The sequence below is a fragment of the Artibeus jamaicensis genome, unplaced genomic scaffold, assembly GCF_021234435.1.
Source record: "Artibeus jamaicensis isolate MK-2021 breed Jamaican fruit bat unplaced genomic scaffold, CSHL_Jam_final contig_3126, whole genome shotgun sequence".
NCBI classification, from domain to species: domain Eukaryota; kingdom Metazoa; phylum Chordata; class Mammalia; order Chiroptera; family Phyllostomidae; genus Artibeus; species Artibeus jamaicensis.
In genome coordinates this window covers 20,647,456-20,673,079 of record NW_026521723.1, presented here as the reverse complement: position 1 = coordinate 20,673,079, position 25,624 = coordinate 20,647,456, and the positions used below count along the sequence as shown (strand labels likewise).

The 25,624-nt window shown below is 44.9% G+C and overlaps 1 protein-coding gene across 4 annotated transcripts in view; it reads left to right on the top strand.

The window, feature by feature from the left end:
* The window catches only part of MYLK (myosin light chain kinase), a 184,361-nt gene that overhangs the window by 4,868 nt on the left and 153,869 nt on the right, over positions 1-25,624 (top strand). For all 4 annotated transcript variants that reach the window (XM_037132246.2, XM_037132229.2, XM_053663093.1 and 1 more), the window contains one exon: positions 4,968-5,135. In XM_037132246.2, the coding sequence (XP_036988141.2) occupies positions 4,971-5,135 (165 nt within the window). In that variant the 5' untranslated portion in view covers positions 4,968-4,970. Of the gene's footprint in view, positions 1-4,967; positions 5,136-25,624 lie in introns of those variants that run through there.

Genomic DNA, 25,624 nt, shown 5'->3' with positions numbered 1-25,624 from the left:
GGATTCCACTTCTTAGCTATGTGACCTCGGACAAGTAGAGTTGGCTCTCTGAGCCCCGGTGTCCTCATTTGTAAAAGCAGTCAGAATGCTTTGCAGGGCTGTGGAGACTAAGACCAGTGCCCAGTACAGTGTCAGAGGCATAAACCCTGCCATTGAACAGTGCTGCTAGAAGAGACTTGACAATCCTTCTTCCCATCTTTTCCCAGAGTTCTGCCATCTGCCATTGTACAGTAATCCCACCCTGCTACCCTTATCTTGCAGATAATAATCAGGCTGGTCCAGGCATCTTTCTGTCCCTGGTGAAAATGGTCTGTGTCCTATAAGCTGGTGAAACTGGGTTGCCTTCCGGAGCTGGATGATGACGTTGACAGCTGCCTCTTACTGAGGCCCTTTGGTGCTATGTTATGTGTTTCATGTACACTCTCTTCAAACCCTCCCTTGGACCTTGCAAGGTTGGTGTCATCATTTCCATTTTACAGAAAAGGAGACTGATGCCAAGAGAGTTAAAGTGCCTTGTCCAGCTCACAGTTAGAAAGTCACAGTGCCCCTGGGTTTATGGCAGGGTGTGACCCTCAGGATACCAATCCCCACCTCCACCCACTCCCCCAACTCTGAGAGCACAGAGTGTATCTGTCCCCTCTCAGTGGCAGCGGAGGAGGGCAGGGGGAGCAGTGTCCCTTCTGGGGCATGGTCCTAGGTGGCTCTGCAGGATGTGGGAACCCCATTCCTTCCCTACCCATGTTACCCCCACACCACACACACAGGACTGTTCACTCCACATCCCTACCACGTGGTTTGGAATGTGGTAGGTGTTCAATAAATAGGTCTTTAATATTTCTTAAAATTTCTCATTTACAGTTGACATTCAATATTATTTTGGGTGTATGTATAGTGGTTAGACATTTGTATAACTTACAGAGTGATCCCCCATAGGACTGGTACCCACCTGGCTCCATACATAGTTATTACAATATTATTGGCTATATTCCTTGTACTGTGCTTTAACTCTCGTGACTATTTTGTAACTTCTTCTTCTCCTTCTTTTTTTTTTTTTTAAGAAAGAGAGAAAGAAAAACATCAGTGTGTGGTTACCTCTCACATACTCCCTACTGGGGACCTGGCCTGCAACCCAGGCATGTGCCCTAGACTGGGAATTGAACCAGCAGCCTTTCGGATCGTAGGCCTGCGCCCAGTCCACTGAGCTACACCAGCCAGGGCTGTAACTACTTCTTAATCCCTTTACCTTTTTCACCCAATCCCCCAACATCGCTCTCATGTGGCGACAATCAGTTTTGCTCTCTGTAACTATGAGTTTATTTCTGTTTTGATTGTTTATTCTGTTCTTTAGATTCCACATATAAGTAGAATCATGCGGTATTCATCTTTCTCCAACTTATTTCACTTAGTATAATACCCTCTAGGTCAATTTGTGTTTTTGAAAATGGTAAGATATCAATCTTTGTTACGGCTGAGTGTATATATATACATACATACACACACATATAAATAACATCTTTATCCAATCATTTATCAATGGACACTTAGATTGCTTTCATATCATGGCTACTATGTAAGGAATGTCCCTTTTTGTCTCTTGTTATAGCCTTTGTTTTAAAGTCTATTTTGTCTGACACAAGTATTGCTACTCCAGCTTTTTTTTTTTTTTATTTCCATTTGCCTGCAATATCTTTTTTCATCCCTTTACCTTCAGCCTGTGCGTGTCTTTCAATCTGAGGTGGGTCTATTGTAGGCAGCGTATGTAGAGCTCTTACTTTCTTCTCCATTCAGGCACCATATGTCTTTGGATTAGAGCATTTAATCCATTTACGTTTAAAGTAGTTATTGATAGGTATGTAGTTTTTGCCATTTTATTATTCATGTTTTTTTTTATCTTTTTCTCCTTCTTCTTAAAGAAGTTCCTTTAACATTTCTTGTTAATAGTGGTTTGGTTGGGATGAACTTCTTTAGCTTTTTTCTTGTCTGGAAATCAATAAATGTATTTTAATTGAGTAAATGAATAGATCATGATTCCTGCCATTAAAACTGGATCTTGATCACTCTGAGATCATTCTGCAAACGCATGCACGAACACAATAATGTAAACAGGACAAAATGCTAATCGCTGAGTCTGGGAGGCAGGGGTTTGAGGTGCTCATTTTTGTCCTTCTGCTTTTCTGCATCTTTGACATTTTCTGTAGTAAAACTTAATTGTAGTTTAACATTTCTATATTATTTAATTTCTGTCCTTATTTTCTTGTAAGTATATGCAAATATAACTGCTTGATATTCCACTGTGTTTAACCCATTCTCACTGCTATATATTAAAGAAATATTTTTCTATTTCAATTTAACTGGATTTACTACTCTGTTTCTTTGGCTATAAATAATGTGATCGGCACTTTCATATATAGATTTGGGACTGCATTTCTGATTGTTTCCCAGTCACACATTTCTAGATGTAGGATTACTGGGGATAGAGATGGCCATTGAATTTGGAATCTTGTTGCCAAGCTTCTTTCTGGAAAGGTCACACCACTTACATCCCCCTGGATGGGTTATATTCCCCTCAGCTGCCGCATGGCAGTCTCACTGGCATTTTGTCTTTCCTTTTAGATATCAGTGTGGTTAGTTTTTAAGATAATGGCTCTTCAGATAATGGCTCGTCCTTCATTTGCACTCTTGGGTTCTTACTGTGGCTAGGCAGTGGCCATTTGTAGTGGTCATTTGTCCATCTACTGTGAACCGTCCAAGGCACAGCTGCTTTCCACTTGTTTGTCAGGCTATTTTCTTATATGTTAAGTGTCCTAGTCCTTTGTTTTTCTTGTAAACATTTTATCCCAGGTAATCATCCATCTTTTAATATTGTTGACCGTATGTTTTGACATACAGAAAATCTTAATTTTTATGTATGTTGGTAGTAGCTTTTAACTTTCTCTCTTGTTACCCCAGGCTCACACCCGCTTCCCACCAGCCAACTCTTACTGCTTGCAAGAGGCGAGAGGTCCCAGTGGTTAAGCCTAGGGCTCCGATGCCAGACACTGGGGTTCCAATGCCAGTCTGCCCCCGATTAATTTAACCTTGGGCAAATTTCTTAATCTCTCTGCATCTTGGGTTTTAAGTCATGAAATGAGGATAATAGAATTACCTATGTTATAGTGTTGTGGTGAGGAGCAAATAAGCTGCTGTTTATAAAGTGCTTCGAACAGTCCCTGGCATAGAGTAAGTGCTACATAAAGTTTGCGTTCATTACTACTTGCTGCAGTGAACCTGTGAGTCTTATCATTTGGAAGGGATTTTTTTTGCAAAGCTAATATCTTACTAGTGAAAGAGAAAGCTAGATTTGCCAAACAAAGATGTGCTCTGTTAATAATCAAATCTAGGTTCTTGTTATTTTAACTTTTTAAAAAATTTATTGAAAAATTTATTGATTGATTTTTAGAGAGGTTGAGAAAGGGGGAAGGGAAAGAGGGGAGAGAGAGAGAAGAGAAACTTCCATTTGTGTTATTCTCCTTGTGCATTCATTGGTTGCTCCTCGTATGTGCCCTGACTGGAGACTGAACCCATAACCTTCGCATGTCAGGACAACACCTCCAGCTGACTGACCTGCCCAGCCAGACCTTGTTAGTTTAACTTTAACTTCAAAGTATTATCTCTATTTTATTTATGTTAGACGTTATTAAATTTAAACAAAGTAAGTACATGCTCATCTACTTCACAGCATGGGATCTGTTCCCCTTCCATTTAGCAGACGTTTGTCATACTCCTGCAATAGGCCGGGAGCCATGGATTCTGCAGAGCATATGATGTGGTCCTCAACCTGCAGCCATTCCAGCCTGGCGAGACTTCCATCTGGACTTGGAACCTGGAGCAGGGATGCTTAGGCTGTATTATTCTAAATGGTGGTTGCAGGTGTCCAGTGACCTTAGATGGGATCTCGCCACTCAGCTTCTGTCATCAGCGCTGCCCGTTCTCCCAGCCTGGCGCTCCAGCCTTTCCTACAAATGCAGGGCGCTCCCCACCAAACTCTGTCTTTCTAATGGCTCCCTTCTCTGTTTATGAAAGCCAGAGTCAGTTTCTGTAGTTTACAACCGAGAATTCAGATTCGTACCTGTTACTAATTCCACTTCTGGAATCAATCCTAAGTTTCTTTGTTCCGGCTCACTTTACCAGTGAGTGTCAGTAGACGTCTCGTCTGGCCGAGCGGGGCCCTGGACGGGAGTCGGGAACCTGAGGCATTCTGGCCCATGATATGATTGTTTTGCTTTGTCTCTTTGGGCAAGTGACTTTTACCCTCTGGACCTCAGCTATAAATGTAGTTCACCTAGATGATCTTAAAACATAGAACACACTGATGTTCTATGACCTTTGAGAATTTTTCACAATTTAGTCCCTGAAATAGGGTGTCCTCTCCAGCCTTGCCTCCTTCCCTTCATTCAACCACAAATGCCCACCTCAGTCAGGATCCTTGTCATATTAATCCCAAACTACTGTCTTAGAGTATGGATCCCATTTTCCCCTAGCACGTGAGTTCTCACAGGCCAGGCAGAAAACAGCTTTGCTTTCTACCACATGTGCCTAATGTAGATGTTGACTCTGAAGGGCCAAGGACTAATAAACACTGATTTTAGATACCCATTGCAGATACTCAAAGGACCATTTGGTTTCTCTGTTCTTACCGCAGCTGCCCCTTTTCTAGTTCTCCAAGGGGTTTTGCAGAGGCCGGGGCATGGCCCTGGGAGCTGGCATCTGAGACCAGCTGGGCCTCGCCCAGGCAGCCCTGCATGTAGAAGACACAGAGCCTGTCATTTCCAGAGGAGCGCCCCAGGTGGACCCTGACCTCATGGGGCACCTACTTCCAGTAAAACTCGCCACACGGGGCCCAGCAAGTGCACTGGGCCTGCTGCTGCCTGGGAGGAAACCGGGCTGTGCTTTGTCTCGTCTGACCTGACCGTCCTTCCTGTTTTCAGACGATGGGGGATGTGAAGCTGGCTGCCTCGACACACGTTTCTGAAAGCTCCCTCGGTGTGGATCACTCGCGAGCCGGCCCCATGCCCCTGACCGAGGCTCCTGCTTTCATTTCGCCCCCTCGGAACCTCTGCATCAGAGAAGGAGCCACTGCCAAGTTTGAAGGGAGGGTAAGAACTGTGGCTGGGTGGGAGGTTGGGGAAGTCGGGAGGAGGTCATCACTCCCTCTGGAGACTTTTCTCATTGCAATGGGCCTGGTAGAGGACCTGGTTTGTTTGGGACATAGATCATGTGAATATATACCAGTTTGCTCCTTTTGCTTGGTTTATGGTTGACTTTGGTCCGTGTTGAAGAACTTGAGGTGGGAAGTGGGGAGGGACACCGAAATCTGTGGTTAATGTAGGTCGCGTCTGGGTGTGAGCTGCCCGACTGTAGGAGAAGACGTGGATGGGCCTCAGCAAGGGGACAGCTCGGGTTTTAAAAAGTGCCTTAGAATATGGACAATTAACATCTGACCATAAATTTTCTTTCCCTTCTTCCCTGGAAGGAGTACTTAGTTAATTAACCCTCTCGTGTGTCTCCTTGGTGTACCCAGCGTGGCGGCATGGGAGCCAGGACCCCTTATCAGCACTGTTACCTTTTGCTAGTGAATATTAGTCTCTTTTCCTTACTGGTTCTCTAGCTCTTTTTCTGCAAATGGGCATGATAATCCCTTGTCCGCCTTGTACTAGAAGGGAGAAGAAGATGGGAACATTGAGACTAGCTATCAGAATAACTTGTGTTAGGCCAATTGGAGAGACTTTCAGTAACCTACTGGCTCGGACCACCAGGAAGTCAAATCATCAGCCTGACATGGAGATGCACGTGGAAGTCGGGGGGTTGCAGGTAATCGTTGTGTCGGGATTAAACACAGCGGGTGGGGGGAGCTGCCCCAGGAAATGCTTTAGAAGTTAGAGGACTTGGATTGGAGCTGGCGACTGAGACACTGAGGGGAGAGAAATTGGTAGGTTGCACTGTGAATCTACAGTTGACCCTGGAACAACACAGGCTTGAACTGTGCAGGTCCACTTACACGTGGATTAATTTTTCAATAGATACACAGTCAGCCCTCCATATTCCCGGGTTTTACACCTGTGGGTTCAACCAACCACAGACTGAAAACAGTGTTTTCGATCTGCTGTTGGGAATCCACAGAAACAAAGAGCCAAATTAAATTACATGTGAATTTTCAACTGGTTGGGGGTCAGTGCCCCTAAGGCCCTGTATTGTTCAGGGGTCGATAGTACAATTCAGGAGCAGGCCTCTACCAGCTTGTAGAAGGAAGGGATTGAGCACGTCCCTCTTCCCGGATGACACTGGGCCTGGCCTTTGTTCAAGAGCCAGGTTTGGCTGCGTGGTCCTCCGGAGAGCACGCAGGGGTTGTTGCTTTGAAAACGGCCCTGTGTGCTCCACACAGGCCTGTCTGGTGAAGGCTGTTCGCTGGTGGATGTGACATAAGAGTCCTTGTCACGTCTGTTACCTGAAGGAGATGGTGGAGAATGTTGACGATGGGTCTGTTTTTCCTCTCTGGACACTACCAGGATGAGGGCCCTTTTCTGTGGTCCTGACTGTGACCCCCCACATCCCCACGGTGCGAGGGACTCCAGCCCACAGAATCCTCTCATCCACCTCGGATGAGAAATAAGTCATCCCAGACACAAAATCTTGCTGTTTCGGCAGGAAAGGGCGTGGCGATTCCCTCTAGCGGAGAACACCCCGAGCCCTTCTCCCAAATGGCTTTTACTGGGAATGGCATGTGTAGGTGTGCAAAGCATACATGCATAGCTCATCAATCAATGTCAAAAGGCTATAGTCACACAAAAATAGGTATTATCTATAGATAACAACTGAAGGAACACACAGATTTGTCATAGGCCAGGGTCTGTTAGTGATACCTACACCAGAGGGTCCTTAAGACATGTTTCATGAATAAGGACTCTACTCCTTATGCCGTGAACTTAAGCATCCGGTTAACATCACCAGGGCTATACAGAACAAAGCAGAGCAAGTTCCAAAGGATACAATGTATTTATCGGGCCTGATCCCCACGGGAACCCTTGGTGTTAGAGTCGGGTCATGTCTACCACCTGTGTTTTCACCTGGTTTTCCAGGGAGACTTCCTAGCCCCTTTCAGGGATTGCTCTCACAGGGCTACAGTTCCCGAAACCTCACAGAGTGGTCCCCAACAGCCCACAGCTCGAAGGAAAGAAGCAATGGGAAGAATCCCTGGGGAGTTAGAAATGCTTTAGGTAGCCATAACAAGGAAGTGCCGGTGCCTGCTCCACCATGGACGGACACCGAAAACACTGTGCCAGGGGAAAGAAGCCAGGCACAAGGGCCACGTCGTGGGTGGTTCCAGGTGTATGAAATGTCCAGAACAGGCACACCTGTGGAGACAGGAGATAGATTGGTAGTTGCCAGGGGCTGGGGAGGAGGAGTGGAAGGGTGACTGGGTACAGGGGGAATTCTTTGGGGAATGATGAAAGTGTTCTGAAATTGTGCAGTGATGATGGTTGCACAGCTTTGTGAACACACTATAAAACATGGAATTGACACTTAAAAACAAGATATGAAAAACAAACTCTAAACAAATGGCTTAGTAAACTAACCGAATCCCTATAGCCACCCCCCTGCCCCCTGCCTCTGAGAGAAGAACTCCTCCTTCAAATGCAGACAGATGTGAGGAGGAAGAGAGGATTTCGCTCCCTGACAGAACGTCGCTGCCCTTTCTCCCTTTGTGACTTCCGAGGTCACCGAGGAGTCACGCCTCCGAGTTATTAGATTTGGAGCCTTCGAAGGATGATCTCCGGCCCAGGAGTGAGCGCACTGGGGTTCCTTGCTGCTCCTCGTTATGTTCTCTGGCTGGCAGGTCACACCTTCTGAGGACACAGGTTTCCTTATCAGAATAAACGACTGGTTGTTTCTGTATCTCTAGCCTCCGGGGATGTAAAAAGAAAATGAGTCGAAGAAGGAAACCGTAAAAGCACTTTATAAAGTTAAAAAGTGCAGTAGCAGTATTTTTTACTGAGGTGAAATCCACGTAACATAAAAGTAACCATCTTGAAGAATTCAGTGGCATTTAATATATTCACAGTTTTGACTGCAGTCTTCTTAATGTACAGCATTTTCTATGTGAAAATTTTGCTTGTGTTGATGAAATAGTTGATGTTGCACGATACGTGGGAACGACATGTCCGAATGAATGTGCTCCTAAAAAGTCAGCCTGTAGAGCCCCTTCACCCCTCACGACCTGCCCGGAACTCACCCAGAACCACACTGGGGCAGCAGGCTGGCGAGCAGCGGACACTGGAGGAGGACAGTTCCAGAGAGCTGTCGGAGGGAGTGAGAGAGGCTGTCACAGAAAGTGCTCTGTAAACTAGCACGCTGCAAGTGTGTGTTATCTCTGTAGCAAGGAACACAGAGGGACATTTTGCATCAAGGAAAGGCCACCTGAAATCACTCCAGATGAGGGAGCTGGTTGTCTGACACCAGAGATGAAGTTGATCAGGGTGTTCCTGACCTGGAGCCCTCTGAGAAGGAAAGGGTAAGGCGGCGTCCACCTGAACCGACATGGGCTGTAAGCAGGGACTGCCACTTACGGGACACTGAGCTCCGAAAGGGGTCACCCACTGAGCGTGCTCAGTGGTTCTCTGGCTTTATTGCTGCGGCCACTTGACCCTGCCTGCAGCCGACTCCTCCTTCCAGGTCCTGGCCCAGATGCTCGTCCTGTACAGACCAGCCCTGGGTCCGTTTCACAGTGGCCCCAGGGCCTCAGCTCTTCAGGACCCGGGCTCTTACAGACTCTCTTACAAGTGAGTGGCTTTTTAAAATTAAGCCTTCAAGCTACTTCTTAGGCCCAGACTTGGGCCCACCGTAGCTGCCAGGAGGCCTTCTTTTCCTTGAGGAAGAGTCCCCAGGAGCTCTGTCTGCTTTCCTCCCCCCGCCCCCTCGCCTCTTTGAAGTTGCCACCAATAGCTTGAGCCATGAAGTTTGGGTGTGAAGGATACTAGGGTGATCCAGCTTCTTCTGAAGGGGGCACAGGGACCCTCCCAACACTGCAGAAATGCAGTGGACACCACAGAGGAGAGAAAGTTTTAAAGGTTTCTTTCCTACCACCTCCTGAAGCTGGTAATGAGGAGTTGGTTCAAACTTCACCTTCTGTTGTTATTCCTAAAAGAAGTAAAAACTGTTGCCCACCCTGCCCATTCACTTTTTTAGGAAAGGACTTAAGCTTTTTCTCCAGGAGAGCCCCTTTTTCTAGCAAGAAGACTTGGATGACATTAAAGTGGGTCCATAGGTGACCCTTGAGGTTCAAATCTTCTGAGAAGCCCCAAACTGTGAGGTGTTCAGCTCAGTGGGTCTCAGCCCCTCACATCTACCAGGGCTCTTTCAGTTTGTGGCAGGCACTCTGGACAGCCAACACACAATCCACCACCAGTGCCCTTTGCCTCACCCTTTTCCACCTTAGAGGCCACTGCAGAGGCTTCCTTTGCAGCTAAGAGCGGCCCAGTGACACGTTCCAGCTAAAGTCTGCTAGAGAGTTTCTGGGAAAGTTCTTGCTTTTCTGATTTCTTTTTTAAAGAAAAGGCTATCACTGCTGCTCTCATATTCCAACCCTTCCCCACTTCCTGCCTTGAATTTGGATGTGATACCTGGTGCTCAGGCAGCCGTATTAAAACCATGAGGCAACAAAGCTGAATACTAAGGTTTGGTTGGGGTGGGTAGGGGTGGGGGTGTGGCAGTGGATGGAGCATAAAGACCAGCAGCTAAGAGACAAAAATCCTAAGGCTTAAAGACTTTCTCAGACAGGACCTTTGTGGTTTTTCACACAGGAAATTTTTACAAAAAGTATTCCTAACTGATAAACACTTAATGTGTAGATACTGTCTCTTTAGATGATGGGGATAAAAAGGGAAGAAGGCGTACACAGACCAGAACTAAACGCTACTGTCAGACCCCTACCGCCTCTACTCACAGTGGGGGGGGGGGGGCTTACTCTGACTTGAACGTGGCCTTGCATTTAAAGCATTCTGGAAGAATTTGTTCCATTTTGGCTGTGGCCATTGGGCTTGGACCAACAGGTTTTCTGAGTAGAAGTCACCTACATGGGGTCCACTGGTAAGTTAATGTCACTATAGAACAACTTTTATTTGATCAGGGTCTACTGAATGGGCCAAATTCACATTCCTTTTTTGACTCTGCAAGTCTAAAGCCTGAGGAGATTATGCTCTGGAACTTATAAAACTTTGGGTCCATATTTCGATGCCGCCTTCAGTCCCAGGCAACCTGAGCCTATGTTGTAGAAACTCCTGTTCTCTTGTCTGACTGTACCAAAGCCTCAGAACAGAGGACCTGTCTGCCCAAGGGAAGTGCCTACTAAAGCCGTACCATCCCCCATGTTCAGGTTACCAGAACCCTGAATTCTTCACCAAATGGCATGAGCCCACTTCCAAGGACTGTATGGGCCTCTTCCCACGAGGTAATATTGCTAGACTTGAGTGGACACCTGTTTGCTTGCAGGGATGAGAAGGTAGATGAAACTTAGATGTTGGACTCTTGTCCCCCACCCACCCACACGTGCCTAGGAGGACCCTCACAGTTCAGGATGCAACTAGGTTGGGGAGAGTAGTTGCTGCGCTGTCCTACAGCCTGGTGAGCACTGCCCGGCCCTGGGGCACCCAGGGTCCTGCAAATGCCACAGGCTCAACAGAACTCCTCCAGGTGTCGTTTGCCCATGCAGGTGGCTCAAGTATTGATGGGCTGCTTCCCTCACCACAGTCAAGTATGAGAGGAGAGAGACGGTGGCAAAAATACTGAAATTACTGGGATTTCTTCCCCTGTGCCCTGGACTTCATTCTTATCAGAAAAAGCAAACCTGTTGATAGGCCCTGGCTGTGCTGTGAATCAAATGAGCTGATGCTTTTGTGTCTCCTGAGAAGTGCCACCCAAATGGGATTTCTGCCCAGTCTGGGGTTCTCACTGTTTACTGACGTGGGCCTCGTGATCAAGGGCTAGCCTGGCCTCATCAAGGTCTGTTTGACGATAGAGGATGGGAACCAGGAAGACCTGACCCATGAAAGTCTGAATCATTCCTCAGCTTCCACTTTAGCCAATAGTAATATCCTGCTCACCTAGCCCACTCAGACATAATACAGGAACTTTGCCCTGGTTTCACTTTTGTGGAGAAAGGAAAAATATTTTAGCTCCCTTATCTATCGATTCGGGGTTGGGAATGGGGGCAGAGTACGATAGGAAGGGAACTAGAGTTTGCTGATGCCCTGTTGGGGTGATAAGCATATGACCTGTCATATTATCCACACAGTAAGGTGGCTTTATCCCCATTTTTATAGGGGAAGAACCTAGGGGCTCAGAATGATTATAAAACTTGCCAAGGGGCATCAGTAAGTGATAGAGGCAGTACTTTGGGGTCCAGATTTTATATTCTTCATATTATATGATGCCATCCCTTTTACACGTCTCATCTGGCTCCTTGGATGTGTAGCCGTTTCTTATTTATCACAATACCTGCCACATGATGGGCACTCAATAAACGTTTGGTTCCCCCAAGAACCAAGATGGTTCTTGCCTGTGGGATTCACAGGGATTCGGTCCAGGTTTCTTACAGGGGCTCCTCCCCTACCGCCCTCCCGCTCCCTACCTGCACTGTTCCCCACCCACGTGCCTGCATCCCCGCTTCCCCCTTCCCTCCAGCTACGCCTTCATCTAGAATGCCCCTCCATTCTATCCAGCCTCAAGGTCCAATTTAAATTCTAACTCCTTCAGGCTATTTCCTTAAGTATGTTTTCTTTGTAAAGCATTTCATTAGAGGACAGAAGAGTCATGGTAATGGGATGTGGAATGTTCCTGATAATCACATCAGATCATTCATGAGTAATAACACAGGAAAGAGTTGACTACTTTGGGCTTTATAAAACAAATTATTTGTTAATCATCTCTGTGCCTATAACTTTGTTATAAATAAAAAGGGATTTAAATGTTAAAGTATTTTTAAAACAAAAAATTTTAACAATGTGCAAAAGTGCCTTCCCTTGAACCTTCTATTCTCCACAAGTAGCTGCCATCAACAGCTTGATTATACTTCTAGAAATGTTCTATGCAAAAATAAGCATATATCCACATATGACTATGAATATAGGTACATACATGTATTTGAAAATATGTACAAGTGGGCTCACACAAGCACACTCATCTGCAACTTGCTCTTCTTTCCTGACACCTTTTGGCATTTATCTTTTACAGCAGCACATAGATGTATGTACCTCATAGATCTACTCCTGAGGTTTCTAACCTCCAAGTGCTCCCTACTGTAAATTTCCATAATACTTACCTAAATGAGTCACTTTTTTTTTCAGTTTACAATTATGTCAGTTATTATTTATTGCCTTTGGTTTCCTCAGTGAGAACGAGGCTCTTTAAATTTAGGTTAACACTAGTTAAAATGAAGAGTTTGGCCTCTCAGCTGTGCTGGCCGTGTCTAGGTGCTCAGGAGCCCCATGCGGCTAATAGCTACTGTGCCGGGCGGCACATTCTGCTGGACCTTTCTGTCGTCACCAAAACTGCTGTCAGATGGGGCTGGTCAAAACCACTGCTGTATTTAATTCAGTTCCCATACACCAGAGAGCCACAGCTGAAAGGTATATCAAAAATTGTCCCATTCACAATAGAAATAAGACATTAAATTCTTGAGAGTTTACTTGGGGAATAAGATGCATTCAAAGAAAAATGCAATCTCTTGATGAAAGAATCTTTGTCTTCCATTTTGTTGAAGAATGGTAACCTTCAGCAAGTTTGAATGTGCTCCCCAAATTCCTGTAGCTGTCTGTTCCAGAAATTCTCATGGCCAGGAGACTGGTGGTGGGCTGCCTGTGTGCACAGAGTGAGTTCCTGAAGTATTCAAAGCAAAGCAGCGGAATGGGAAATGACAGGGCAAGTATTGTCGAAACTACAATGGTCAGCAGTTGGTGACTACTTCTGATTCAAAATGCTGGAATAAATAGACTTATTAGCCCTGCCTCCCTACAAATATGCTATTAAAATGAGCATAAAAGGTTTTAAAGAGAGCAAATTCAGAATTGCACTGAGATCAGGAGAGGGGACATTAGTGGACAAGAGATTTTCTTGGGACCGCATTGAAGGATCTATTAACACTGCCCTCCATAACATACGAGGGTGAGGCTCTAGCAGAGGTGATAGTCACATATTCGGGATGAGAGGATTGGGAGACTAGGAGTGGGCTATAGGGCAAAAGTCAGAGTCGTTAAAGGGTGTTTGCTTCATATCTACACAGAGAAAACAGAAGCTACTACTGTGGAACTAATCACTATCTCAGAAGAAAGTCTATTTTAGCCCTGGGTGAGCTGTGTTGGGTGTGTGGTCCTCCCAGTTGCTCTCTGCCTGAGCTCTCTAAGTGAAGCCTGCCCATTGATGTCTCCCAATCAGTACATGGAGCTTGCAAGTCAGCCCCTCACTCAGGGAGACAGGACTACACCCTGGGATGGAAAACTCACACCAGCTACTGGAAACTAGTTCTCTAGTCGTAGATTGTGAATGGTTAATTCATGGCCACTAGATATTTGAAGAAAATATTTATGCAGTATGACTATCAAGAAAATGCTTTTTTAAAAAAATCAGCCCACAGACAAAGCTCAAAAGTGTCCCTTATAGTTACAGAAGGTAAACTCTGTTAAGCTTTGACAAGCCAAAAGTAAAGGGGTGGTAAGGCAGAGGTGGGGAAAAAGGGAAAACTGTAAGGGCACTAATGTCTTCATCTTACACAGTGGGAAGAGATACCATTGAAAACAGATGGATCAAATAACAGGTTTGAGTATATGACTTAAAACCATAATGAGCTAATCAAAAATGGTCAGCTCATTGGCCATATTTGGCATACAAACCTTTTGTGTTTGGCCAGTGGTATTCTCAAAAAGTTTGAGTTAAGGCTTATAAGTGAAAAGCTTACATACACAATTCATTTCTGAATAGTTTTTTTTCCCCAAACTAAGATCTGGCGATGTTTCCACGTGGCAAAAGTTGGTCAGTGTGTACTCCCCCTGCAGCTGAGCATGTCCCTGCCCGGTTGCTGTAATCCCCCCATTCTTAATCATCACCTCACACACGGACAAGCATGTGTTGCAAGTGTGACTGCTTTTTCCCTAGCCATGTTCATTTAATAGTGGAAGGGCAAAAAATGGGCAGGAAGGGCATCGCGATATTTCTTGTCCCTGCCTACTTTACATACTTGTGTATCATGCCAGGCACTGTAGGAATTTGTGTTTGTGATCTTGTCACTAATGTCCTTTGGAGATCCAGAAATCACAACAGGACAGGTGAGAGGGAAGCCAGCCGTGTAAGTCAGCAAAATCCCTCGTCATTCAGAGTGGGAATCCAGTAAGTGTTGTCTAAGTTCTTAAATTGAGAAGTAGATATAGAGTATGTTATCTAAAATTACTGATTTTTAATGATAGGAATGCAAAGATGATTTCAATGACTACATCTGGGAAGTGGTACTATTGCCAGGGGGAAGAGTAAGAGGGATAGGAACCTCTTGCCTTTTTATTTTACTCTTAACTTCACCCTTTTACTTTATACACATTTTTATCACTTGAATTTTTAACAGTAGATAAAAATTACTTCTGTAATTTTTAAAAAACACAATACAATTGCCTGTAAAAAGGCTTGGCACATCTAAGTTCCATGTCCAGATTCTATTTGGTAAATGGTCAAACACGTTTACATTAAAAGAAATGTAGACAAAAGTCTTGGTGTAGAATAATGTATAGTACCATTTTAAATACATTATGTAAAGTGGGAGCAATTAAATACAATGGTACCACAGTGTACTCACTGTTAATTTGTTAATTCATTTTGGAACTCTTGACAAGTGCCAAAACTGACCAGTAGTGAGCAAACGCCAGGTGCTGAAACACTTTTTTTTCTCATCCAAATGTGATGAGTACTGGGTTTGATGAGGTCTGAAGCAGTGAGTGCTGAGGTGTGACTGTGTATGGAAATTAAAATACCTTGAAAGTACCTGAAAAACTAGCAAAATAAAAGATGTCACTGTTGGGGCTGTGAGAAAACAGGCAAAAATTTCCTTTTCCGGGGGCATTGACTGTTGGTTCAGCCATTATGGGGCAGAACAATACAGGGAAAATAGAGCCCTTGATCCGCTTTGCCAAGAGTTCTGCCTTTGATACTATAACTTAACTCTGAAAGGAGAAGAACAAAGTAGTTGGTGCAAAGATGTTCAGAGCACTATGTAAAATAACAAAAAAGGAACTAGTTTGTGCTCAAAAGGAGATAATTAAACACATCAGTGTGGCAGATATTATGCAGTGTCATTTTGGGAGCTATATCCATACATGGAAATGTGTGTGAATAATATGAAGTGGAGAGAAAAGGAAGAACACCGTGCATGGTATGATCACCCCCAAATGAGAACATTGATGTCTCCTACCTAAAATTAGAAGAAGATCTGGAACCATGTAGATAGAATGGTTTTGTTGTTGCAAATTATTTTAGTGTTTGTACTTATTAAATTTCACAATGATAGTTCACCTATTAGGGAAGAGAAGGTTGGTATTATCTAGATAGATCTGTCTCTCTACTAAGACCTTAGGTTCCTGTTATTACTAATTTTTTAAGTGAACTTATAAGGGTGACATTGGTTCACAAAACCATACAGGTTTCGAGTGTACAACACAATAAAACATCAGTCATCAGCACACTGCATCGTGTGCCCATCACCCCAAGCAAAGTCTATTTCTGTTGCCATTCCCTCCCCTTTGCCTACTTCTACCTACCCCCCCCCCCCACTTCCCTCTGGTTTCTACTTGTCTATGTGTGTGTGTGTGTGCATGTGTGCATGTGCATGTATAAAGCATATAAAGCATGTAAAAGCATGTAAAGCGTATAAAGCATGTAAAAGCATGTAAAGCGTATAAAGCATGTAAAAAGCATACAGATGAGTATGCTTTTTTCTTAATCCTCTGTCCTTTTATCCAGTCCCCTAACCCTCCTTCCCTCTGACAGCTGTCAGTCTATTCCTTATGTCCACACCTCTGTTTCTAGTTTGTCAGTTTATTTCGTTCATTAGATTCCATGTATGAATGGAATCAGTCAGAGAAAGACAAATATCATATGATCTCTTTCTCTGGCTTATTTCACTTAGCATAATGCTCTCCAGGTCCATCCATGCTGTCACAAAAGGTAAGATTTCCTTTTTTATGACTGAGTAGTGTTCCATTGTGTAAATGTACCACAGCTTTTTTATCCACTCATCTACTGATGGGCATTTGGACTGTTTCCAGATCTTGGCTATTGTAAATAACACTGCAATGAACATAAGGGTGCATATATTTTTTTAAATTAGTGTTTCAGGTTTCTTAGGATATAGTCTCAGAAATGGGATTGCTGGGCCAAAAGCCATTTTCATTTTTTTAAACATGTTTCAAATTATCTTGACTATCTGCCTTGAAATGAAAACCAAGTTGTGTGGCAGAATGAGCAGTGACAGATGGAGACATAGGATTAGGCTTTTCTTATTCTAATAGAAGCTCTTGGTGGCCCAAAGGAGAGGGTATGAAGTGCCCGGTTTGGCATTCATCAGTGGACATCTACATGGGCAATGGCAGGTATCGTTAAGGTGGCTTATGTTTTCACATAGATAGAATTTCTGCAGAATTCAAGACATTCACATTCCTTATAACATGCAACTTCCTTCTAACTTTAAATGGAGCTAATAATTAGACTTTCCTTTCTTAAAAGTTGGACAACATGAGTTGAGTTTCCTCTGTGCTCTGGACACTGAGACAACAAATAAAAATAAATCCTGATTCCCATCATTGATGACCTTGCAACTAATGGATTATCATTGTTGGTAACAGAAAATTAAACTTTTCCTCCACCCTGAAGCCTTTTCTCTCTCTTCCAGCCCATTGTATTCTTTTTCAATGCCATGTTCTAGGAAGGTTCTATTCTGCATTGTACAATTTAAAGTTTAATTAGATGACTAACATAACATGTGGAAAGAACACTGGACTGGGGTTCTGGCTCCTACAAAGTTGCCTTAAAACTTTTGACAGACCACTAAACCTCCCTGGGTCTCAGATTCTTTCTTATAAAAATCTTGATTTAATTGGCCCTAAAGGGTCCTTTGTGGTCTGAGATTCAGTGGTTTATGGATTGTAGTGTGTGTTCCCGATTTCACATGTCACATTTTTAAAAACACACCTGAGTCCCAGCTCCTGGTAGGTGCCCAGTAAAGAGTAATTGTTTGTTCTATCTGTGAATATTCTAAATTTTAATCTCCTGCATCATTTTTAAAAAGTAATGTTCTGCTTTTATTTAAGATTGATTCAATCAACCAATGTTTATTGAGCACTTTACCACAAGCCAGGCACTGTTAATTTGTTAGAGCTCAACCTGTTTAAGGAGCACTGCAATGTCATTTGTGAGGACTTTTGTATCTGGAATCTATAAATCAGATTGAGATTTGGACCAAATAATCTTGACGGTTGCTCCCATCTTTAACATTTTATTATTTTATATGGTCCCAACATGTTGGTGTTGCAGTTTTCTTTGTATTTTGTTCTGATTACATCTTATTTTAAATAATGTACCCTACATTTGTGTAGTATTTTATAGTGCACAAAGCTTTCTCCATGTGTTAGAGGATAGAAAATGCTAATTACTATCTCCCATTTCTAAACACTTAGGGAAGGACAGGCAGAATTAAATGGAACGGAATGTATGAATGGAGACCCAGTGACTCCCAGAGCACAGTGCTCTCGGGGACGACTAGATTGCAGGCTCCTAATCACCTTCCCTGAGTTAAATCTGCCCGTCCACTAGGGGCAGCACTGCTGAAGAATGTCTGGCCTCATCTGAGAGGTGAGATCCCACCCATGGGGCCAACCTAACCTATCAGGGCTCCCTAGGGCGCCTCCCTCAGGCTCTTCCAGCCTTCATCTGCTGTGAGATTTATCTTTAAGCACCACTTCTCACCCTAGAAGCTGTCTGTAGTTTTAAGTCCAGACTCCCTGCCTGGCATGTAATGTTCTTCACAGTTTGGGCCAGTCCCGTGGACTAGTGCTCTGCCCAACTGCCTTGCAACCTGGGCCCCACCTGGCAGGTCCTGGGCGCTCTCTCTCTGACTTCTGTCATCTTTCTACCTGGGGTCTGGTCCCCAGAACTACCAAGTTCTTGCAAATGTCCCTTTTAACAGAGGGCCTTCCAGCTTCTCCTTGCCAGTTCCAGTCTCCTTCCTCAGAATCACCTGGGCTTTCTTATAATGTATTACCTTTGGCTTTATGTGCTAGTTATTTATGTAACTGTCACTAGAATGAGTGTCAAAGAAACGGAACACAATTTCTTACCCATTCTGGTGTTCTCCACAGCATCTAACACGGCCCTGCCCATGTTAGATGCTTTCAATAAGATCTGGTTGGATTGTAGCTGACAAGGATGGATTTAAATGCACTGCAGCCAGCCTGGCAAGGCTACAGTGTTCTTTCGTAAATGTCTTTGCTTGGCAGCTTGGTGGTTATGATGGGGTCTGGCTGCTCCCAGGACCAATAGCGTGGCACTGGAAGGAGGACTGGGCTGGCCGTCACGTGCCTGGATCTTTGCTTCTGACTCGCTCTGACCTCTGGGCTTTAGTTTCTGTGTTTATAAATTAGGGGGTCAGACTAGGTGACTGATGCCTCTCTCTGCTCTAACATTCCATGAAAATACAATTTAAACAAGATTTTAGAGTAGAGACTCCGTGGTTTTATCAGTGTACCTGCCAGCTGACCCCAGTGCTACCTGAAGTTGTGACATGCAGGAGGGCTGACTGGAGTGGGCGATCCACAGGTCAGCTCGGTCCAGCAAACACCAGCTCTGTGCAGGGTGTTTGGTAAACCGGGGAGAAGTGGGTGACAGAGGGTGTTCCTGAATTGGTGCTCAAAGAGCCAAGGCTGTGAACCTGCCCCGTCACTGCCCCCCAAACACACACACATGAGCCTTGAGTGCCAGCAGACGTCTGGGGAGGCGGGCCGTGCGTTCTGACGCCACATGTCAGACCTGATGGCGCCTTTGGGTTCAGTTTCTGTGCCCCGTCTCTGCCCAAGAGCACTCTGAAATGAAAGTACCGTATTTTGCCATGTATAATGTGCACTTTGCCCAAATTTTTGAGAAAAAAATAAGGATGTGCATTATACATGAGTATAATGATTCCATAATCCCATGTGTAATGTGCACAAAAACATGGGTGCACATTTTACACGGCAAAATACGGTAGGCGAGGCCACAGTGACGGTGCAGACACCTGTGTCCTGGCAGAGCCGGCTGAGTGGCGGAGGGGATGAGAAGTAGACCCACTCATTTTCTCTCATTTGGCGACATGCTGAGCAGCTTCTCTAAGTGGTGCAGGTCCGTCCCTCCCAGAAAACCCCAGCAGGATTCAGGGCGGGCCGGCGCCCTGGGAGCAGGGCGGGGGTCTGTGAAGTGCTGCAGCTTAGGTGGTGGACACAGGGCCCGGGAAGGAGGGTTGTCTGCGAAGTGTGAAGAACTTGGCTCACTGGGCCCCCAAGTCCTGGGAAGCTTGACAGGGGAGTGAAAAATGAGCCTTGGGAGAGTTGGAGCCAGAAAGGCAAGGAAATCAAATCTGGATCCTGATTTAAAAGGCATTAGGCTGAGGGAGCCAGGCACCTGAACATACTTTCCACAGCCTGTCATGCTGGACTTGCATCATCTGTGAGCAGTGAGGAGTTGAGGCCACTCAGGGGCAGGCACCGCCCCATTAAATGTCAACTCTGTTGGACCAGTGGACAGGGAGGCCTGCTGCGATTAGGTCCGGAAAGAAGAGGGGAGTCACTGGTGTCCAGAAATGGTGAACATCGTGACCTAGTGCCGCTCAGTCCCACACACACACAAAGAAAGCTGGTGCTTGATTAATGACTTACCTGAGGCAAAGCTTTTCTTATAATAAAATAAAGTCAATCACTACTTCACCTGCATCCCTTTTATCCCAGGGCATGACTACCTGGAGTTCAGGGTGAGTTCTAGCACCGAGGGGCCTGAGTCATTCATGGGGACGCTGTGTGGAGCGTCCTCACAGTGGGGCCCACAGGAATCCACTGGGGCGTGTGCAGTTTCTCCCCCCAGACCCACTGAGATCCCAGGGAATCTGCATTTGAACACAGCATTCCTACCCAGGTTGCTCTTTAAGCCAAGGAAGGGAGACCGTTGGTTTCCAAAAATGGAAACAAAGGTCACCGCTGCAGGTTCCGCTGAAGGTGGGAACGGCTGAGGCGGCGGAAGAGGAGAGGGCTGGGCTTCTGTGCGCCGTGCGATCTGACTTCTGAGGACCGTGTGCCTGATGACCTCGTGTCAGGGGGAGGTTCAACTCCACTGATGGGCTGCTGGAGCACCCGACTGACTCATACTGACCAGTGATTCTCAAAGATATGCTTGTTATCAGTTTATGTGTCAAATGTGTATTTATATATGTGCTTTATACACAACAAGTAGGAGTTTTTTGCTCTGTCTTCCCGAACCAATTTTTAGCCCCTTAAGGGTGACATTGCCCCGTATAGGTTAAATTTTGTAATGGTTAAAATTCTCTATTGGGGTGGAGGTAAAGGATCAAAAAAGCAATACGGGAGGAAATCTTTGGTGCAGGGTCAGAATAGCACCAAGAATGAGTGCTGTACAGTCTTGCATAGTTGCTAGACAGGGGCTACAAATTTGGCTGTAAGCTTCCTGAAAATTATGGTCAGATAGAAGAACCATTTGTCCCTAAAAAGTAAACCTGTCTGCTCAGGAAACACAATCACAGGATACAGCAGGTAGTTGGAGCTCTCCGGATGGTGTGTACCTGTGGGTACATGCACATTTCCTGTGCTGTCTAGGTGTGAAACAGTGTCCTTGGGTGGACACTATTTGGACAGAAAAGTGGAGGACCCTGCTCTTTCCTTGTCCTCTGCTCCGTGGTCCTCGCCTCCCCAGGACGCACCACTGTCATCCACCTTTCTTGTTCCTAGGGTGGCTCAGGCCTCCACCAGCTTTTTGTATCTTCTCTTCCTGTGGCCCTCGAGCTCCTGGCTCCATGTTCAGCCACACTCCCCGCACCTCTCAGTGCCCTGCCTGAGTAAGAGGCATGAGCTTTCGGGGTGTTAGGGATGAGGTGGGGGTAGGGAGACAGCATTTTAGCTGTGTCAGAAGGCAAGTAAATACCCATGGGAGGCCTAGTTCACCTTGACTTCTTCAGGGGGCGGTGCCAGCCCTGTGCTTATACGCATGTGCTTGTCAGAGCTCACATGGTCGTAAAATGTCAGGGCAGGGAACCGAGGACCTCTGAGCAGTGGGGCAGCGGGGCAGTGGGAAGAGTCAGAAGAGTGCAGGCTTTGCAGCTGGGAGACCTGAGTTTGAATTCCTTCCACTGAGTTCTCGAGTGGCCCAGGTGAGCTAGGGATAATAATTCCTACTTTACAGCGTGATTGGGGGGAGGGTTGATGCAAGGGCAGAAGTGTGCTAGTACATAGTAGTTGATTAATAAAATGGTGGGCATTATATTAGTAATAAGTTTAGGATCACTGATCTGTCCATACCACCATAAAAATCTTACTTTAGGAATGTTTTAAAGTAAAAATACAATGTGCTATTTAAGAAAGCTTAGAAAAGCAAAAGTAGAAAAAAGATTAAAACCACTTATGCTTCTACTTTGCTACATAGTCACTATTATAATTTTGTTTGGTAGTTCTGTCTTATGTGCCTTTGCTAAGCTGGGGGTTTCTTTTGCTGTCACTGTAAATAGTTGTAGTATTTATAGGGACAAGGTGGCTTGCTGGAGGATGGCAGGCTTGGAGTCTGACTTGATCTGAATCAGCCATTCTTTACGAGCTGTGACCTTGAGCAATTTTCCTAGTAACTCTTTAAGTCACTTTCCTGTCTATAAAATGGGTAGATTACCTATGTTGTGGCATTGTTTAAATGAATGGTCCTTGTTACACAGGTAATACAGTAAGTGCTTAGTCACTTTTAGTCATAATTAAAATGGTTCATACTGTATTGTATCTTATTTTTTTTCACCCAGCATGTCTTTTTTTCAAATTACCATCAGCATAATTTTAATGGTTAATATTGCATTAAATTTGATATGCTACCATTTACTGAATCATTCCTCCATTAGTTGTTATTTCCTTTTGTAAATCAAATTCTAACGGACACCTTGATAAGTGAAGTTTCAGTTCCATACATAATATTATTTAGTCTGCCTCACGGGGATTCCTAAGACAAAGACGTGGGCGTTTCCTCTCACTGCCCTGTCAGGGCTGAGACGCGGGACCCATCCTCATGGCCCATTTCTCCCTGATCTGCGAGGTGCAGACTCACACCTTGCGTCTCGGGTGCCCCTCCTCCAGCTCTTTCCCACCTTGGCTTGCCCGACAGTCTGCTGTATCTTCCTGTATCTGCCAGTCGGCCCCGAGGTGAAATCCTTCACTAGACCCCTGTCTATGTCCGCTCACCAGCTTCACTCCCTGGTGCCAGCTTCCTGGCGTCAGACGCTGAGTTTCAACCTCGGCACCTCCTCCAGTCACACAGGGTCAAGTCCTGAACGACAGTTTGCCCTCCCTGTTCTTTTCTCTTCCCTGCACAGGTTTTGGCCCACATACTCATTCATTTTAATCTTTCCATTTGAATCATATCCTCATTCAAAGTGTATTTGTCAGTTTGCTGCATTGGGTCTCAGATAGGTGGATACTATCTTGCCCGATAGAGAGCATGCTTCCTGAGGTGGGGGCCGGGCCTGCTGTGCTGACTGGCACATGGGTGTGGGGCAGACCTGGCTGGGCTAGGTCCTCTGAGACCACTCGGGTTTCCTTCACGGGTCCTGATGCAGCCTGACTGAGGTGATGAAACGCATCATGCACACACTTTCACGTACCTTATATTTGTTTTACCAGATCTGTGTTAAGCCAGTCTTCTCCATCTCCCCTCTAACAGTAGGTGCCCCCTGAGTGGAGACTAGTCCTCAATCCCCTTCGTATCTCCTACAAAGGTCTAGCACAGCACCAGGAAGGGCGCTCTGTGAGCCTTGGTGGAGCGAGGGAGAGAGCAAACGTGGATGAACAGGACCCTGTGCTCCGCGGTCACAGACCAGATACTATAAAATGTGCCACAGAGGCACAGGCCAGAAGCGTTCAGAAGACCTCGTGGAGAAACTGGGATCCATCCTAGGGCACCGAAGAGTCGTTAATTTATCCAGTTACAAAATAAGGATGTGGTACTTACCTGCATTCTTCAGAATACTCCGCTGACAAAATATCTTGCCTAGAGACTTGGCAGGAACTTTCTTGCTCGTTTCTAGATCCTAATTTGACTCTCCTGCAAGGCTCTAGTGGAAAAAGTATGGATTCAAGGACCTTGTACAAATTACTTAACTTCTTTGAACTTTATTTCTTTTTCCTGTAAAATTAGCATAGTAATGCTGACCTTCTAAGACTTAAAAGAGAGGATTTAAATGAAATGAGGTACATGAGGTGGCGTGTATGTAGCGAGGCCAGATGTCCAACCTTCGTCCTTCTGTAGTAGGGGCGGGGGCCATAAGTGCCCTTTAGGCCTGCGCCGTGGTTTCCACTGACCCTGCAGAAGCGTTGTAAACCTCGGCCTGACCTGCTTGTAGGTTGCTCAGGAGAAGAGCTGAGAAGTGACAGGGAAAAGATTTCCTGTGCAGTTCATGAGTTAAGAGAATATTACTTAAGTGTGGGTTTGATGGAAAACATTATGTGAAGTTGGTTCAGATCTTTCCAGAGGTCTGCCAGGAACCTTAGAAGTGGAGTCTTATTGAAAACAGCTGGGGAGGAGGCTGGCGCCCAGCCTCCCCTTGCTTTTCCATGCCCCAGAGCTGCCGCACTCTGTGGACGGAGCCCAGCCGCAGCACTCTGCCAAGGCCTGGCAGCCTCAGCAGGGCCCGGGCGGTGATCCTGCCCAGCTCCAGACTCCTGCTCAAAGGTTGAAACCAGTTAAACCTGACAGAGGATTTGGCCAGAACTGCCTGTCAGTGTTTCTTTCAGGGCTTGGAGTTAACTGCTGACTTCAGTCCTTGCAGGATGAGTCAACCAATGCAAAGTTCTCTGGGCGGGGGTGTGGGCTGTCTGCTCAGCAAGTGATGATGGACGCCATTGTCCTTTGAAGTCCTCTCAGCAGCCCTGCTGGGCACCAGCTAGGGAATGAGGACACTGTTCAAAGCACCCGCTCAGAGGCCTTACTGCCCCCTGCTGCAAAAGGCCTTCCACAGAGCCCGTGCTGCTCACTCTGCTACTGCAGAAGCAATTCCAGCTGATCTCTAGCGGTGCCTTTCAGGCGAGATTTCTCACAGACCGGTGTGGCCTGCCCTTCATTCCCTCAGTCTTCCTTCTGAGGCGACTTTCAGTCACGGCCATTCTCTTTTTGAATTCACTTTCATAGAAATGTGCTTGTAGCAAATTTGCGTAATTTGAACTTCAGGTAAGTTTTTAAAAGGTACAGTACATTCATTGTAGACAAGATTGAGAATACAGAAAAGCATAAAAAGGAAACAATCCCACCACCCAGAGATAACTATTTTTTATAGATTTCCTTTTAATGGTTTTTTCTTTTATATAACATAGGGAGAACATCTATGGGTATTAAATATCCCATTATATATATTAAACAACTAAAGTTTGTCCTTTATACTTAATAGTTAAATATTTTCTCATATGCATCAAGATTATAATTTATAATAATTGTATGGTATTTTATCTTATTGTTTACCATAATTATTTCAAATGGACTATGTTTTGGATATTTGGATTTCTACTGTTTGATCTTTTATTTTTATTTTTATTCTTCCTTTGCTTTTTTAAAAAATTTATTTATTTATTTATTTATTTATTTATTTATAGGCAGAGGGGAAGGGAGAGAGAAAGAGAGGGAGAGAAACATCAATGTGTGGTTGCCTCTTGTGCTCCCCACACTGGGGAACTCGGCCTGCAACCCAGGCATGTGCCCTGACTGGGAATCGAACCAGCGACCCTCTGCTTCGCAGTCTGGTGCTCCGATCCACTGAGCAACACCAGCCAGGGCTACTGTTTGATCTTTTAAATAACTTCAACTTGTCTCCATCATTATGGATATCTTTGATAATTCCAAAGGCATACATTCGACTTACTGAATCTTTTTAAGTCTTTTGATAATTCTTTCTAGATCATTAAAGTAACCACTAAGATCAACATTACTACGCTACTTTTAGGTAAAAAATATGTTGCAACCCTCACATCAGCAATGTTTAAGAATTTGTAATCACTAGTAATCATTTTAAGCACGAGTAGTCACTTTAGCGATTAAAGTAACACATTTTAATGAAAGATATCACATTGACTTTACATTGGCTTAACTACTTTTAAATTAAACATTTCTGTATGTTTGTCTCATGAACTTCTTGTTTGTATTCTTTACGCCTTTTTATCTGCTTCTTTTAGTCATATAAAGTTTTTATAAGAATTTTTGCCTTTATTTGCTATATGTAATTCAAATATTTTTAGTTCATTTACCTTTTAGTTTTGGTTGTGATTTTACCCTTGTACAAAATTTG